This window comes from Anopheles funestus, chromosome 2RL, assembly GCF_943734845.2.
Source record: "Anopheles funestus chromosome 2RL, idAnoFuneDA-416_04, whole genome shotgun sequence".
NCBI lineage: Eukaryota > Metazoa > Arthropoda > Insecta > Diptera > Culicidae > Anopheles > Anopheles funestus.
The window spans coordinates 83,084,906-83,101,423 of NC_064598.1; the positions used below are offsets into that span (position 1 = coordinate 83,084,906).

The window sequence follows — 16,518 nt, forward strand, 5'->3', positions numbered from 1 at the left end:
CACCACACCACATCTTATCGTCAGTTTTGACGTGTTGGATTTAAAGTTTTCTTTTATTGTCTCGCATGTTCGCTGTATGTCATACCCGGTGATCACCTTCGCTCCATCTAGGGTTGACATCTTCGGGGAAGAGGTTTTATGCCCGTGCGGGTGAGCTTTTTAACGATCCTGGAGGTACACGACACATGGGACGTCTTGGGTAGGAATATGTGAAAGCATCGTCACCTCACCTTTTTTCACCAACGCACAGTACTTTGGTGGATCGTGTTTGACGCGAAATGTTTTGGGACGGAAAGCGAAAGTGAACCGTGTGTGTGTGTGTGTTCGGTCGGGACACTGTATTTGGCAAATGGCGCGTCGGCGAAAATAAAACTTTGCTCGAGCCCTTGCTCGTTACGCGGCACGGCACGTAAGTGGATTCGGTGTTGTTTTCACTCACGGGCTGTAGGTTACTGAGCGGATCGGAGTACGACATGATTAACGATGTCATAAATTGGTGGATCAGGAGCAGATTAGGAGGACGCCGGTGGTCAGACGATTTGCCGCAGGATAAACACGCGCGTCGAAATGCGTGGGCTGCAGGTAATAAGGAATGGTAACACCGTTTTTCGATTATGTTAGTTTGGTGTGTTTTACAGCATTGCTGTATGTGAAGCACACATGAATGAGTAGAATGTGTAAAAACTTTGTGTTGAAAAATATTAATTAAAATAATTTTACTCATTTTTACTGCTTGACAAGCCATAGAAATTGCGTTTCAAGGATATAGCTGATTGGAAAATAGTTGAGAAAATGTATAAAATTTTTGTTAGTATTTGAGTTTGAATGAAATCATGTAACCTTCATTGAATCATTGAAAAATTTAATGTATTTTCTTTGTGTAGATAAGACTGTATTCTATAGATAAGACAATAGACTTCAATGAGAGTTAACGTCAGAACTTTCATGTTTGTTATAAAATTAATATTGTAGTTGCATTACATAGACGCTCGTGTCAGAGTGCTGTTAAAATTCCAGCTTAAAATGACTGAACTGAATAGTTTTTCCAATGAAATTTTGGTTTACAACACAACAAACTGCTCTAAAAATGTTGAACTGTAATAAGTAAGGTATTTTCATCGTTTGATTTGTACATCATTACATTAATTATCGTATTACGTTTTTCTATTCCATAATACGATAAGTTGCACTAATAAGCACATACATTTTTTAAAATTGCCTATCATGCTGAAAAAACGAAGAATAATTGTCTTTTTCTTACCGAAAATATGCTTTTTTGTAAATATAAAAAATGAATTTCATCAGGTAATCATCTAACTCTTAATAGGGTAAGATAATTATTATCTAAGCTCCAGCAACATAATTGTAAGAAACAGTATAAAACAATATGCATTCTCGAGTGTAATTGTGATTACGAGGAGCATTTGTATTAGTGGTTGGTAGGTGAGTAGCAGAGACACGCAAACACGCAAAAACTACTAACCAAAAGCGAAAAACAAAGAGAGAAAGAGTGTGCTTAAAACCGACTCACGACACAAGGAATGAGAGAGACCAACCAAACCGGTACTACTAACATAGTTTTGCGAAAAGACGTCGCCGCCTGGCGCCTTCTCCGTGCCTCCATGACTTTGAAAGACAGCTCCAACCCGTACAACGTTGGGACGACAGCATGGGGAATGGGGTGGCAAACTTCAGCGTCATCATCGTCATCGAAGAGCCACCATCACAACGCCAATGCATCGCAACGGCGTTGATGTAGTACGTCAGGGTGTGGGTAAGGGTGGTGGCACGGAAGGAAACATCACCCTTAAAGGGGTTTGGGGGGATGACGGTAGCGGGTTGATTTGTGAACCGTTGTGATGGTGATGCACGAACCCAGCGAAGAACCAACGATTTGCGAATGGAAGTGGAACAAAGTTGAATAGACCGTACCAAGGACGGTGGGCCTGTGTTGGTGTGTGCCCGGTCCGAGTGCACGTTCTTCGTGGCCACTTCTACCCGTTTGCCGCATCACAGCGCTCCCTGTGCATATGTGCGACTCCAGCAGAGGCTTCACTGCTATGCCCACCGACGGTTGTTGTTGTCGTCGTTTGGATTTTTTTTTATATTTTGTATGCTGTGTTGTGTTTTTGCACCTCGTTCAACCCTTCTTGGGCAATGGCGTGCCTTCATTCTTACCGACAAAAGAAGGAAGGCATAGCAGTTGGCCATCTCCCATCCGGTCGATCTCCCGCGGGGTCATCTAATGTGGGACCGCGTGAATGTCTGCCTGGTTTGTCTGACGTGGGTACAATTTTTGCATAATTTCAAACGAATGAGCACGCGATCGTTACCATGCAAAACAAAATGGCAGATGATCACGTTTCGATGAATTCCGGTGGAAAAATAAATGAAGATATCTTTATTGCTTTATTACTTTTGCCTTACAGCAAAATTAAGAAGAATTATAATTTCCAATAAATTATTCATTGTTACTCTCTAGTTCTTTAATCGAGATGTTCTTTACTCGGTAAAAAATTAAAATAATAAATGTCGTATTTTAAAAATGATATTCAAAGGAGAAATAAAGTTAGTATTTTATGGCGCTCATTTTTAACAACCGACGGCACGTGATCGTGCAAGATCGAATGTGCTTCAAGCGGTTTTAGATTTTATTTCAACCACTTTTATGTCAGTGCCACACTCTATGGTGAATTCTCATCGATCGTCTACCGTTAAGGATGAGCTAAAACGCAATCTGAAGGGTACTCTTCGATTGCGCAACGAACAGTTGATCGCGTACAAAGGCGGATAGCGAATTCTTAGGCTTTTTGTAATCAATTTGGCTGTCGTTTGTACTTCACAGGATGCTACCCGCTTGATCGAAGTGCTGGAGACAGAGACCACTCTTCACATTCGCTACAGTGCCCATTGTGTTTCCGGCAATGAGGCGTCGCTCGTCGATCGCAACACGATCACTATCGGAATGGTTAATGGTTGTATTGTGTCGTTCGATTAGGCGTTGCTTTAGGGTGCTGGATGGAGACCCTTTTGTTTTGGCTCATAATTTATCTTACCTTTTTTTTAAGATATTGCTGGAAGCTTAACGCTTAATCATAGACATTCGAAAACGCTGAAGGGGTGTTTTTTTCTGTCTATTACTAGCGTAACGTAAAAGCCTTTCGGAGAAGGGGTTTGTCAATAATGAGATTATGAAGAGATTAGAAATGCGCTTTGAAATGCTTTTATATTTTGTATGCTTTGGGGTGGGATTGTTTTTTTTTGCTGCTTATAGTATACTTTAGAAAATTCAGCATGATTTGCAAAAAATGATCACAAATTAACAAGTTGTAATAACGAGTTAGATGACTTTTTTTATAATCAATGTTGCAAAGCATGATGAAATTCTACTTTTTTTATGTATTTTTTTAAACAGTTTAGGTTTTGTTCATATTCTATCCTACCCTTTATAAAACTAAATTTTCAAATTAATCCTTGAAAATAAGTACAATGCATATTTTCTCTTTGTCCTTGATTTAATATTCCCGTTTTCTATTTCGATTTAAATTCTGCAAAAAAATGACTTGAATTGCGTAAACAAATTGCTTATTCTTTCATCATTAGCATGCCAATTACATTATGCAACGAATCTTCATTTATTTGCGTTCGCAATAACGCTTCGGAATTGAAGCCATCGTTACAGTGAGCATCCTCATGGTCATCAAACACAGGAAAGGATGGGAATCAACCCTATCAAAGTTCTGTTCCAGTTGCAGTTGCAGCTCGGAAATGGAAAGGAGAAAAAAAAGGAACGAAATAGAATCACCACGGAAAGGCACGCGGAGGGAATTGGACGGAAGATCTAAGTGAACCAGCGTCATAATCGAACGCTCGATTGCACAAAGCAAACAGTCGGCGGTGGCTGCGGATCGGTTTGCTTGCTTCATTTTGAGGCGTAGTTATTACGGTGGAAATTAATTGCAGCAGCCGTTATGAAATTGATTAGCGAGTTCGGCAAGCGAACGGTAAAAGCTAACGCTCGGCCACTCGGCCATTACGGCACGGTGTCCGGATCCGCAGAAAGGAAGAATCACAGAACGTGGTGGAAACTTCGTTCGTCCGGAAGCAGGAGGAAACTGTTAAAACAATGACAGGCAGTGTTTCGGCCGGGTGTTAATTGCTTCATCGCAACCTTTCCTTCAGTGAGCCGAAGATGTGTTTGATTCGGCAGACGAAGGCAGAAGTGCATCGCCATTATCGCTGATTGGCCGCGTGGAGCAATTTTCGCGCTTTTCACCCTAATGTAGCGTAGTGGAAAGCAGCAGCGCAAAAGACCGGAAGCTCGGAAGCCGGAAAGTGGGTCATTCTCTGGCTGGCTTCTTTTAGCGAAGAAAGAAGTGAGGAGAAGAAAGAAAAAAACAAGCTGCACTAATGCTAACGGTGTTTCACTTCCTGTGCGATTCCGATCGATCGGTTCGGTATTTGTTTCAGGTTTTTCGTGTTTTTATCTTTCCTTCTCTCGGACATTGGGCGGGAGGACACTTGCGGTAGTTGGAAGGTGGCAGCTATGACTGATTAACTCATCGCTCTCGAAGAACTGGTTTAAGCCCCCGTCGGTTATACCGTCCGCCAATAGGTTAGTAAGTGAGCAAGGGCGAAACGGGCCAGTGTCCCCGGAACTCTTCACTTCGAAGAACGACCAACTACAAGGATGGTTCACACACTGGCCGGGTATATCCAACAGCTTGCGTAATACTGCGCCTGCGTGCGTAGTTGATCCCTTTTTCTACCTTCCCTGGCACCTGACTTGAACATGAAGGAACTTGTTGTCAACGTCGTCGTTAAAAGGGGCACCGCAAACGTCACAACAAGGCAACATTTCTCTTGCGTGACAAAACGCACGCAAAGCGAACTATTAATTGCGCACCGGAGCAAACGCTGACCAGAAAGGGCGTATGCTAAATTGTGGGACGGTCGCTGTGGGAGGGATAAAATAAAACGAAACAAACCCGTCGATCGGGTGCTTACTGATATTCGCTCAATAAATCCATAAGACTGCACGCTTCCTCCAACCATCCTGTCCCATCAAAACACTGACCCCCTACCGGCTCTGTCGCTACCTCTTTGTTGCTTTCTCGTGCGAGGCGTGTAGGGCTTAGAAAGAAAGATTTGCATAAGTGTAGACACCGATGCGTGCGGGGAATCGTCAAGTTTGCGGCGCACTTAAGCTTTCCGAGTTGCGACAGGTGGTGGCTCGATGGGTATGATTGAAATTGTATAATCGAGGTGTTGCATAAAAATCCTCTGATTAGCAGTGTTTGATAAGGTATGAGTGATTTGATCGTTTACGCGCGCGCGAGAGAAGCCCAAGCGATGGGGTGGTTTGAGAAGGGCGAGATTTATTGCTTCAGGTTTATGCTGTTGTGGGCAGGCGGGAAGCAAGCAATCATCATCCATGGTAGCGATTGGGTGTAATTTTCCAATACACGTAAGATAATATTCAACAAATTAGTTTGATTAAGAAAAAAATCCTTAAGCTAATATTATTATGGGAATTTTTTAACACAGTCAAGTTTAATAGGCATTTATTTAAAATATTTCGATGACCAATTTCTTTTTTATATTTTTTGGTAAACAATCCTTTTGTATTGGAAATGAAGGATCTTGGAAAACATTTTATCTCCAAAATGAAGATCTTTGGTAGATTTGTTCTACACTTAAAAATAGAATAAATCAGACATTGGTTTTGTTATATATTTTATGTTTGTTAGGATTTTTCTTAATTATTTGCAAAAAAAAGCTTGTCTTTCATCGCATTTTTTCGAAATTGAAGAAGAAGTAAAGAAAACTTTTTATATTTTAAAATCTTAGATACATAATAAGGAAGGTACTCATTCCCATGAGACAACGGATACTTTCAATGTTTATATGTTTGTACTCAAATCAGCGTTTTGTAAATTTGTTTTTATATATTTTTTTATATTCTGAGCAACGATATTCAGCAACTAACAAAACGATCTTTTCGTTGAATTTTTGAATGTTTTTTGTCGCTTCAAGAAAAGATCGTCATTTGCATCTAATTGATAAACGTTAACAGTTTAAAAATAAATTTGCTATGGAAATATATTTGAAAAATATATCCTCAATTTAAGGAAGAACCCATATTTTAACATAGTTCAGATCCATGCAGTTTTAATAGCCAATAAACGCTAGCAATCATTTTAAAAGCCGAAGCGCGCAGATATTAGCACCGTTTCCGTTCTAATTAGATAACGTCTTCCGATCGAACCGAGCTTGTGGCAAAGCAGTTTTCTCAAGAATCACTGCCTGCAAACCCTTTTTGGCCACTGGCATGAGATTGCCTATTTTCGGTGTCATATGTGTCACCAGTGTGTATAGTTTGGCTCATAGCAGTTTGTACCGTCGACAACTCAAATGGGTTGGGCCATACCGATGATTGCCGTAACGACAACGCGCGTTGCCATAAAATGTTTTTTTTTTCAACGGAGGTTCTTACTTTCGATTTTGCGTTAGCTAGAAAGTAGAAGAATGTGGGTGGATTGAGGCCAGCGCGTTCAATCCCGGGGCCCGATCCGTTTGTTAGAATTTTTTTGCAGGTGTTTGCAGCACAACAAACAGAAAACAAAATCCGTTATCGAGCAACGCGGGAAGGTAAACAATTCGCCCAAACCAAGGGAACCGACAAATTTTTACGCAAATTTTCGTAAAAAGCTTTTGCAACGGAAAAGGGGAAAAGGGGCAGACGAGTTCTGTTTGCGTCGTCGACTTTGGCGACTTTGACAACGCGCTAGTCGATATGGTGACGATGGTAACATTCGCAATGTAGGTCAAACCGGCGCGAAACCAAAACCCGTGGCGTTTCGTTTGCGTTGTGCAGAAAAACGCGGGCGTGTGAGAGATTCCGGTTTCGGTCGAAATCGTAAAAGCCGGATCCGGCGAAATGATCGAGAGAGGACACCGCGGCAATGAAGTTTGAGCGGAAGGTTTACGTCCGAATGTTGGACTTTTTGGACAATTATTTCGTTTGTTTTACGACTCGCTTCAGACTGATTGTAATCTACGGCGGTTTTCTTCTTGCCATCCAGTGGTTTTGCTGTGCGATGGAAGGGATTTATTAATAAATCGTTGATTTGCATTCAGGGTGGATTTTTTATGGCAGAGAATGGACGATTAATGGCAAGACATGAAAAAATGCTAAAAAGATTTTTTTTTTGTCAGAGTAGTTCAAGCTTTAGTTTGAAATGCGAAGGCATATTTTTCATGGAATGAAATAAAATGAAACATTATTTTATTATTAAGCATCAAACATGATCTTTTTGGAAGAAAATGAGTTAAATAGTGTAAAAATTACTGTATTTAATCTAGGAAAACATTCAACAAGTTCCCAATGGCAATCTTATACTGTTCAAGGCAGTACTTCTGTCCAAGACACAACGAAGTAAAAGACTTCAGTAAATAAAAGCTCACAAAATTATACTTGAGTTAGTTATTCTTAATCAATCAGTGGAAGAAACTGGAATTGAAAAAAAAAACACAAAACTGATGACGCGTATGCCATTAATGGTGTATGTGTCTCATTCAAAGGCCAGCAAGACACGTGAAAACAAAAGAGGAAAAAAGTCACCGCACGCAAGTTTCTAGCGGGCCAAAAGCCTACTAAACTATAAATGAAGTGGAGGCGAATTAATGAATGCGTGGAGCAAAAGTGGCAGAGAGTGAGGAAGAAGCGAACGGCAGGAAGTAGGCAGGCGAAAGGTGCAATCGAAGAGGTAGAAGGACTGGGGGCGGTTTAACCAGCTGAACCAGCAACGAAAATGGAGAAAAAGTAGCGGTAGAAAAGCAAGTTACTACGCGGTTTATGGCACGGCTTACCAGTTTACACGCGTTTTACTATGGGTCGAAGAGTCGGTGAGAAAGAGCAGAAGCAAGGGGATGGAAAAAGTGTGTGTAGATGTACCGTCGAACCAGACGGAGTGAATGTGTGCGATGCCGCGAGACGAGGAAAACAGTTAGGTAACTGTACATAACTTATGATGTACGCGCATCGACGGGATCGCTTGATTTTGGCCGATTGGTGTAGAGCTGCGTAGAAGACATGGCTTATGAAAAACGCGGGGAAGGTTGCTAGGTTTGTGAGAAACAGAAAAGGCATCGGTTCTGGGAGCAGATGTACTATGTTTCTAATGACGGTCTATAAAGGGGTTCTTTAAACATTTCAAGCACACTCGAACCGTTTCGTGGATGAGCAGCAGATCTATACGCTGACGCTTCGAAAAAAGCTCTGAAAAAGTGCCGTGAAGCAGCTGGCAGAAAACCCTCTTTTTGGAGGACGTTTGGACGGTGGAGAACACGACACAAATTGAGCAGCGTTCGACTCGCTATCAAAATCTTTATAATTAATCTTTCTTATTGTCAATCAAGCACGGTTTTTGTTTTGAAGCTTAAACTCCTTCTTGTAAACAACATTAAAGCGGTTTACAAATTGTCTATTAACATTCAGATTGGATCAGAAGGCTTCTTCATCATCGTAAGCATAATAACTGCATTTGGCTGGTGGCAACTGTAAGGGTACTAAGTTCATCGGCGATGCACCCGAAACATCAATCGATAGTGCTTACAAATTACTGTCTGACACGGCACTGATGGATTACTCACGATAAGAAATGGTCCCGCAAACTAAAGAATCGCTTCAAGAATGCTTCATCGTCGTTACATCAAGATAAAGTTAATCGTACCTGTAAAGAAAGTAGAGAAGGGAGAGAAAGAAAAAAAAGGTCGTTAGAAAAATAGTTGCAATAAGCTTTTTGTCGTAAAAGCACAGCGCCTGAGGGATGGTATCAAGCGAAAGGGATGAACTATTTTCAACCAACAATTGAACGATTATGTCCTGCTGCAATCGTTCAGTTTTGTTTTTCTCAGAACGTCTTGAAATCCATTCACTGCTGATCATAATTATTTCGCCTTGCTCTAAGTTCGATTCGATTATTGCACCTTGAACAATTTTCAGTTTTGTGGACTGTAGCGCTAGAAAAGCTTTTTTCCATCCCAGCTGTAACATCTATCAGTAGCTGTAACAAGCACTATTTGCATTCAGATAAGCTCTTGCATCGGCCATTTTCCCATGAAAGGGTTTGTTGCTTGCGGCTAGTGATGTCGCTCAGTCGAAACGCTGAAGAAAGCCATCCATTTCGACACATTTCCCCTGTCGGAAGGCGTCGAATTTGGCGTTGAGCAGGGAAAAAAGAAAAACTAGCCCAGCACGGCCTACAACATAATTTGCTCCCTTCATCCGGTCCCTTCTAATATAATGCAAATGAGAAGCAAATTTTCATTCATTACCACACGAAATAGATCGCTGCAATGGCAAACATTGCGCGCTTGACTTAAAGGGTGGGCGATGTTGGGCGGAATCGATAGACCAAAAAAAAAAAACCTACAGCGAATGCAGTGCACACCATCAACCCCGAAATGGACCCGATCGCGCGGTGCATGGTTTCGGTACGGCTAGGCTAAAACCCTGCATCCCTCGACCGTGCTGATTTATAGAGAATGAAGTTCGTGACAGACGATCGCTCGCGGGCAACTCGCGAGGGACCGAGGATCGCCTGGACGCCGGGGTCCGTTTGAAATTTGATTGGATTAGCAAAGGGGCGATTTTCGCTAACGATTGCGCGTTTTTTTTCTACTTTTGCCTCTTAGCCCATGATTGCCCCGACTTCGGCCAGAGTTCTGAAGCAAGAACCGACCCGTTTCGATGGGAGGCGGAGAACCCACCCAATATCATGATCTTGAAGTGGAAGTCGTGATTTTTCCCTGCCACGCTGCAACGCTGGCGGCATTTTTGTTTCGACCGTACCGAGCCGAAACGAATGACTAATTTTGCGAAATTGATTCCCGTAATCATTTCGTACGGTACGGATCGCGGCAGTGGGCCAGAATTGGCTTACAAGAATTGGTTTAGTATCAGCAGGATACTGGAGAATGAGTCATACAATAGAACATTATTCTGTCCGAGAGTGAATTGCCTTGGCGTGGCGTTTGCCACATGTGTTCTTTGTGAGCCTTGCAGCAAAGTCGCAACCCGGCCCCTATACTTCATCATTGACAATTAGAACATTTGTCAGTTTAGGTAACATTGATTCGAGTTGCGAATCGAGCAATTTAGTTGTCCCTTCCGATAATTTATTTTATCGATGAAATGATGAATGGTAAATAGAATGCACCGATCAGAGGAGATTTGTACAGCCAAATATAAGCACAGTTCTGAAGAGCAAACGGGGTTTTTCAAGTTATACAAAAGACCTATGGACTAATAATAGACCCTTAAGGTGGATTTCAAGGCAAACAGAGGTGGATTTGAAGGCAAAAATATCTGACTCCAACTGTGATTCCAATGGTGAAAATGTTTACCAACAGAAAAATAAAGAAGTTATTAGTCAGAAATGATGAAGCTTAGACGTTCAAAGATTGGAATTAAGATAAGATATGAGAAGATCGGAACACGTCAGATGCCTAGAACGACAATGGACAATTTCAGCCGTATAGTCCCAGGTTCTTGACGAGGACATTGGATGAATTGATAGGAATTTTATATCTGCCAGAAATTCCTTGAATAAATGTTTCGATAACCACACAATTTGTGAGCAAATTACAACAGATTTTAAAACTATAGGACAAGATCGCAAAGCGCTAGTTTATATTATAGAATTCAATTTTACTATCTCCTGTAACTTTGATTCAATAGTTTTACTCTAATATTCGATTCAAAAAATATTTTACTCTTCAAATGTAAATAAGTCCTTTTTAAGTTACAAGTAATTTGTGTGTGTAAAACAAAGGATATTTCAAAATTGATTTAGTATTTGAAACTCTATTTAAATCGATGTAACTTCCCTTGCTAGGTGTAGTAGCAACGTTTTCAAGCACTTTTCGTTTTTGTTGCTGCTCTTTACGTCTTTTTCAAGCACCGTAAGTCATTAAGATTTTATGCGAGTTTTATTCAAATTTCCGTCAAACGACAGTGAAGCATCAAGAGCCCTTAACGCTTCCCGGAGGAAAGTAGAAAAAAAAACCATAGTTTATCCAGTTTTTAATTGCCACCAAGTTCTTTTGCCACGGTCTGGCTGTCGTTTTGTAATGACCGTAGAAGAATAGATGGCAATTAGTTGCTTTTTCCCGCGCATACTTCAGTCGTATTTCGGTTGGTATGGGACAGTATGATCCTGTAGAACTTGTGGATGGAATTTTAAGATCCGGGCTTTGGTGTAATGAAATTTATTATGAAACATTCGAAAATCAAGCAGTAGGAGAATCAAGTTATATTTTATCTACAAAAACCATGTGTGGTTAATTTTATGAAAAGCAGTTAAACAACAGTTAACAAAAACAACATCAGAGTCAGATATTAAAACTGTTTAAAAAAAAGTTAATCGCTTCAAACGACACATTTGAAAAGCAACGTAAATAAAACCGGTTGAAAATTTTCATTTTCATTTTTATAAATAATATTTGGATATCTGCACAAATAATGCTGAATGCATTTCATCGAATAATTTTTAATCTTTTTGCTTGCTATCATTTTTATACAAACAAACGAGTTTACCGTTTACTTCAGCTTTCGATGCTCTATTAAATTAATTCATATGCAAGTAACAACTACACAAACACACATTGAAAAATGCACCCAAACACAGTATGTGGGTGTTTGCTGGCATGCTTTTTCGAAAAGCTTTAGCCGACCAGTCTCAAAGTCAATGCCCTCCGGCCAAGCGACAGGGTACCGGCACGAAAAACAATAACATTCCACCCAAAACTAGCCATACCCTGGAAAATCATCTGTTCAAACCTGCTTCTGTTCGAGGTTTTTTAAGGTGGTTGAACAAATGTGGATAGGAATGAAAAAAAAACACACAACAGCAAACAGTTTGAAAAACAAAACACACCAACCCAAAAACAAAATACCCGCGTCTGGCTAGTGTTAGAACAAATCGAATCAAATCCGCTTGAATTTCCCAATTGACCGGCTTGTCGCGAATGCTGACTGGATGGATAGACAGGTGAAATATGGTTCGTCAGGCATGTTTCGCAATGCTAGCAGAACGCGCTAGGGTGGGTGACGAAACGGGTGGTAAACGATGAGCCGGGAGCGTTGGTAACAAAAATAACAAAATGCCAATTGGCAAACTTATTTCCAGCGCACCAGGGATGCGCTACAACCGTTCGTATAAAAGGTGAGGAAACTATAAGTCTGCGTGTGGAGGAGGAGGCAGCAGGGAAGGTAGGAGAGAGGGAGGCAGAATATAAGGAAACTAACAGAGAAGGTGGGGAAGGTTTTGGAAAAGCTGCAGCGAAAACAAACGAAACGACCGACAAACGCCATTTGATTACACATGGCAGGCGACTGGGTTGGCTTGGCGCGGGCTTTGCACTTTTTCCCGACTGACCTATATTCCACCGGGGGCATGTGTTTGAGCGTACCGAGCGTGCCGTGCGTTTCCATCGTGCTTCCGTAACGTTTCGTTTCCCGCACCTTCTATTATGGGGGCTTCGAAACCCTCTGCCAACCCCAGGCACAAACACACGCGAGAAAATAATCATTCTCTCGTCTACCTGTACATGAACGGTGTGGAATGGAGGAATGTGCTCCGGAATGGGATAAGCCGGAATGGGAGAAGTTCTTTTCATATTTCCATTTAGAATATTCATGCCTACGCCCCCCCCATTCACCCTCTTTCCCTTGCTTGCCCCAAACACCAATACCCCACTCAAAAACCCAGCTCACTCTAATGTTTTAGCATACTTTGACACCTCGGCAGCGGCAAGCTTTTCCCATCCATCAATAGACACTACTCGGCTGGTTGCATCCCGCACACATTCGTGCACACATTTATGCTGATGACGAATGCCAACCGTACCCGGTGGGGTGGATGAATTGAGAAGTGAATAGGTAAGCTAGAAAAAAAAACAAAACATCATCATTCTCTACACTCCATCCCCCGCTTTTCAGTGGCCTTTCTTTCGTCATTTCATTTTCTCTACCGTTCAAAATTGACGCCCGTGCATTAGTAGTAGCAACGGGGAGAAATAAACGAAACAACAACAACAGCAGCACGCTTGGGAAATGCAAAACTGCGCCTCACCCACGAGAATATCAATAGAAGAGAATGGAATGGTATAAAAAAAGGCGACATCTAGCCAACGCGTTTTTTTACTATCTGCGGGCCTTTTCTTTCCGCGCGGATTTGTCATTTGCTCTGGTGCGATGAGCGACCTGGTGCGCGGTATTGTTGTGGTTGTGGCCAACGGAGCGAAAACTCTCGGCTTAGTTGCACGAGAGTTGAATGGTGTTGAATTAAAAAGGCTAAGCATAATTATGCTGCTTGAAGTAATGTATACACCGCGCGGTAAAGTGGGAAATTCGCGGATAATCCAGAAGAAATGAGAGAAAAAAAAACAGAGGAGAGAATAAAACCCCCTCGGAACCGGGCTAGAATATGAAACGGGATGCCATATTCTCGTAATTATGTTTCATAAGATAATTGCTTCAATCAGAGTTTTGTATGGGTAGGTAGGATAAAGAAAACACTTTAATGAAAACGGTGGATTAACGCTACTTTAATTTGTGTTTGAATGAGTTTGAAGTGTAGTTGGTGAAGGTATTTCATCTGTGTCAGCTTTGCACTTAACTGCTTGGGGTGATTTTTTTTAAAAGAAAAAATTCAAATGTCTTCAATGTTTATTTGAAAAATAGTATTGAAATAAAACAACAAAAATATTAAATATCGTTCTGTTCAAACATACTTTCTTTGATAACGTTTAACGAATTAATACAAATGGAAATGACTTTATCGTTTTCAATTTGAAATTTTCCTAGCAAAGGAGAAAACTTCCTCTGAAGAGGAGAAAATGATAGCTTTGAAAAAAAAAGTACATTTAAAATAAGACATCGATGGCCCGTTGCTTTATGTGATGGCGGCGCGTACTTTTACACGACAGGACCGTGGATCAAATCCCATCCGAACCAAACCCACGTACGCAAGACTGACTACCCTGTTATGGGCAGATGAAGTCAAGGAAAGACCAGGAATGGGTGGCCAGTTGAAAGAAAAACTTGATCTCTTCAACTACATCAGGTTAAAATCTCATAAAGATTTTTATTCAGAATATACTGATCTGATGAATGATTTATAAGAGCACCTTAGTTCGTTTTGTTTTTACTTTTATCTATAATTAAATATATTTATAATATACTTCTTTGGAATTCTGTTTTGAGATTCTGGTCGTTTTTTTCTTTTATAGTTTTTAAACGTGTACCAAGAAAGCTTACTTAAACATTTGTTAAATAAAACAACTGTGACTTGATCACAAATTTCACAGAATACTAAAAAAAGCACACAAATACGAGAAAAAAAAACAAAACGAACACTAAAAATGTCGGTAAACAGTCTAAATGTACGCCAGCGCAAACGAACGGTACATTCTATTCACAAACACAGAAGAGTTAAACGGAAAGAAAACTAACAAAAAACGAACTAGAAAATGGTGGAAACCGCGTTGTAGGGTTGGAGGTAGTAGACGTAGAGAAGGGTGGAAGAACATAAAACGAAGCTAGAGCTAGAGGTAGTCTGAAACGAAAACCAACCCGAGAAGGAAACCCTTTTTTCAGCTAAAAAGTAGAAGGCCAGCAAAGATGCAGAAGATCATGTGAAAACGCGGTGGAAAAACTAGCTAACGGATCGTGTGCAAAAGAGAACGTGAGATAAAGCGGAAAACGGCAACAGTAAAAGGTACATCAAATGAAGAAAGAGCAAAATGGACGGAAAAACACAACCTAACCTTACCGGCATGGAACGTGAAGGTAGAAGAGGCGAACGAACAAACAGAAAACGGGAAATTAGAAGCACAATCTGAAATCAAGCAAACGAAGCGAACGGCAAACGAAGAACAAGAATTGTTCTCAGGTGTAACATATTTGTTAATAGCACCAGACAACCGCTATGTGGCGCGAGGTTTTTTTTTCTGTGTGCTGTCGTTACTCTGCCTCATCATCATCATTCCCTGCTTCCCTGCGTTACACCGACGGGGAGTACGTAACGGTGCAAAGGAAAAGCTCGCTCGCGTAGCGCTTGTCTGCATTAAATCCGTGTCCGACTCGGGAACGGGACTGGCTCCGTTAGTATTTCGCGTTTTGTTCCGCGCGAGATAACGAAGCGGAAGAGAGAGAAAGAGAAAACTTTGATCGTACTGGAAGGTCGCAGTAGGTGAAACAGAATCGGAAGATCTGCCAGCTTGCAGCTGATGTTGGGCGGGATGAACGCGAGATCAAGCGATTCACGCACACGCGGGATTTTTTTTAAATCCGCACTATGACGCAGTGGGCAGTGGGATTCGGTGATCGAGAATCCGTTAGCTACTTTTGATTTCAATTATTTCATTACATCGAAATCGCGTCGCGATGACTCGGAATTTTATGTGTGCGTATGTGTCTGTGGGGATTTTGGTTTGTAAAGCCACACAACCCCTTCCAGGCTGTCTGTGTCTGACTTTCCCATCGCGATCGGAATGCTAGCCAGTTAAGAAGGATCTGGGCGCCTTCAATTGCCTTTAAATGGGGATTCTGATATGGAGACTTCAATGCTGCGGTGGCAAGGTAAAGCCAGATGTGAAGTACAATTGCTTACGTTTAGCGCCATACGGGACATTCAAAATTGTAAAAAGTGGATAATTACAGTACAAACATTATTTACAAGCATAGCACACACAAAAAATAATCACTTGATCCTTCTCACCTTTTATCGATCCGCTAGACGAGTTCTGCACGGTGGACGCTTGCACATTCGTTTGCATGGGTATGTGCGCTTCCAGCTTGGACGTAACATTGCTCCACATTTCAAACATCCTCGGTGTAAACATTGGTCCGCGTGTCCCGTACGCGGCACTACACGTTGCCTCGGGTCCAGGTCCGGCGTGAGTTTAGTCAAAGAATCCGTTTTTTCCTCTTTATACTTTATACGAAAACTGCACACGATCTGCTGTTACGCTCAGCAGTCTTTTGTTCACCACAGAGCAAAGTGGTTCTGATGTCTCTTGTACTTGCTTTTTTGCACTAATGTTAGGCACCACTGTTAGGTGGGTCCGTAAGACAGTGGTCAGAAATTTCCCGACTCCCTCAGTGACCCATCGAACGCCATTTTGAAACCGGATGAGAAACTACTGGTCGAAACCCTGGCGCGAATGCTATCTCGGTGGCCTCGTGACACCACTGTCCATCAGTCTATCTCCACAGAAAAAAACGAAGGCACCCGAATGTAAGGATTCGTGTTTTAGAAGCTACACAGGAAGATGTTTCAGCGATGGAAAACGTTTTTTAAAGCTGCATATCTTTTATGTTCAGACTCAACGATAAAGCTGATGCTGGTGGGCTTGATTTATCATACGGTTGGATGTGTTTTTTTTAATCCGACATCTGCTGGCAAATGTCATCTGAAGCTGACGTGTTTTAGCTTTGGAGATGCGCAA

General features: G+C 41.5%; 1 protein-coding gene across 1 annotated transcript in view; it reads right to left on the reverse strand.

The window, feature by feature from the left end:
- LOC125764460 (probable nuclear hormone receptor HR3) overlaps nt 1–16,068 on the reverse strand; it is a 71,651-nt gene extending 55,583 nt beyond the window's left edge. The window contains exon 1 of the mRNA XM_049428738.1: nt 15,789–16,068. Coding sequence (XP_049284695.1) covers nt 15,789–15,912 — 124 coding nt within the window. The 5' untranslated portion in view covers nt 15,913–16,068. The remainder of the gene's footprint in view (nt 1–15,788) is intronic.
- Nucleotides 16,069–16,518: the final 450 nt, after the last annotated feature.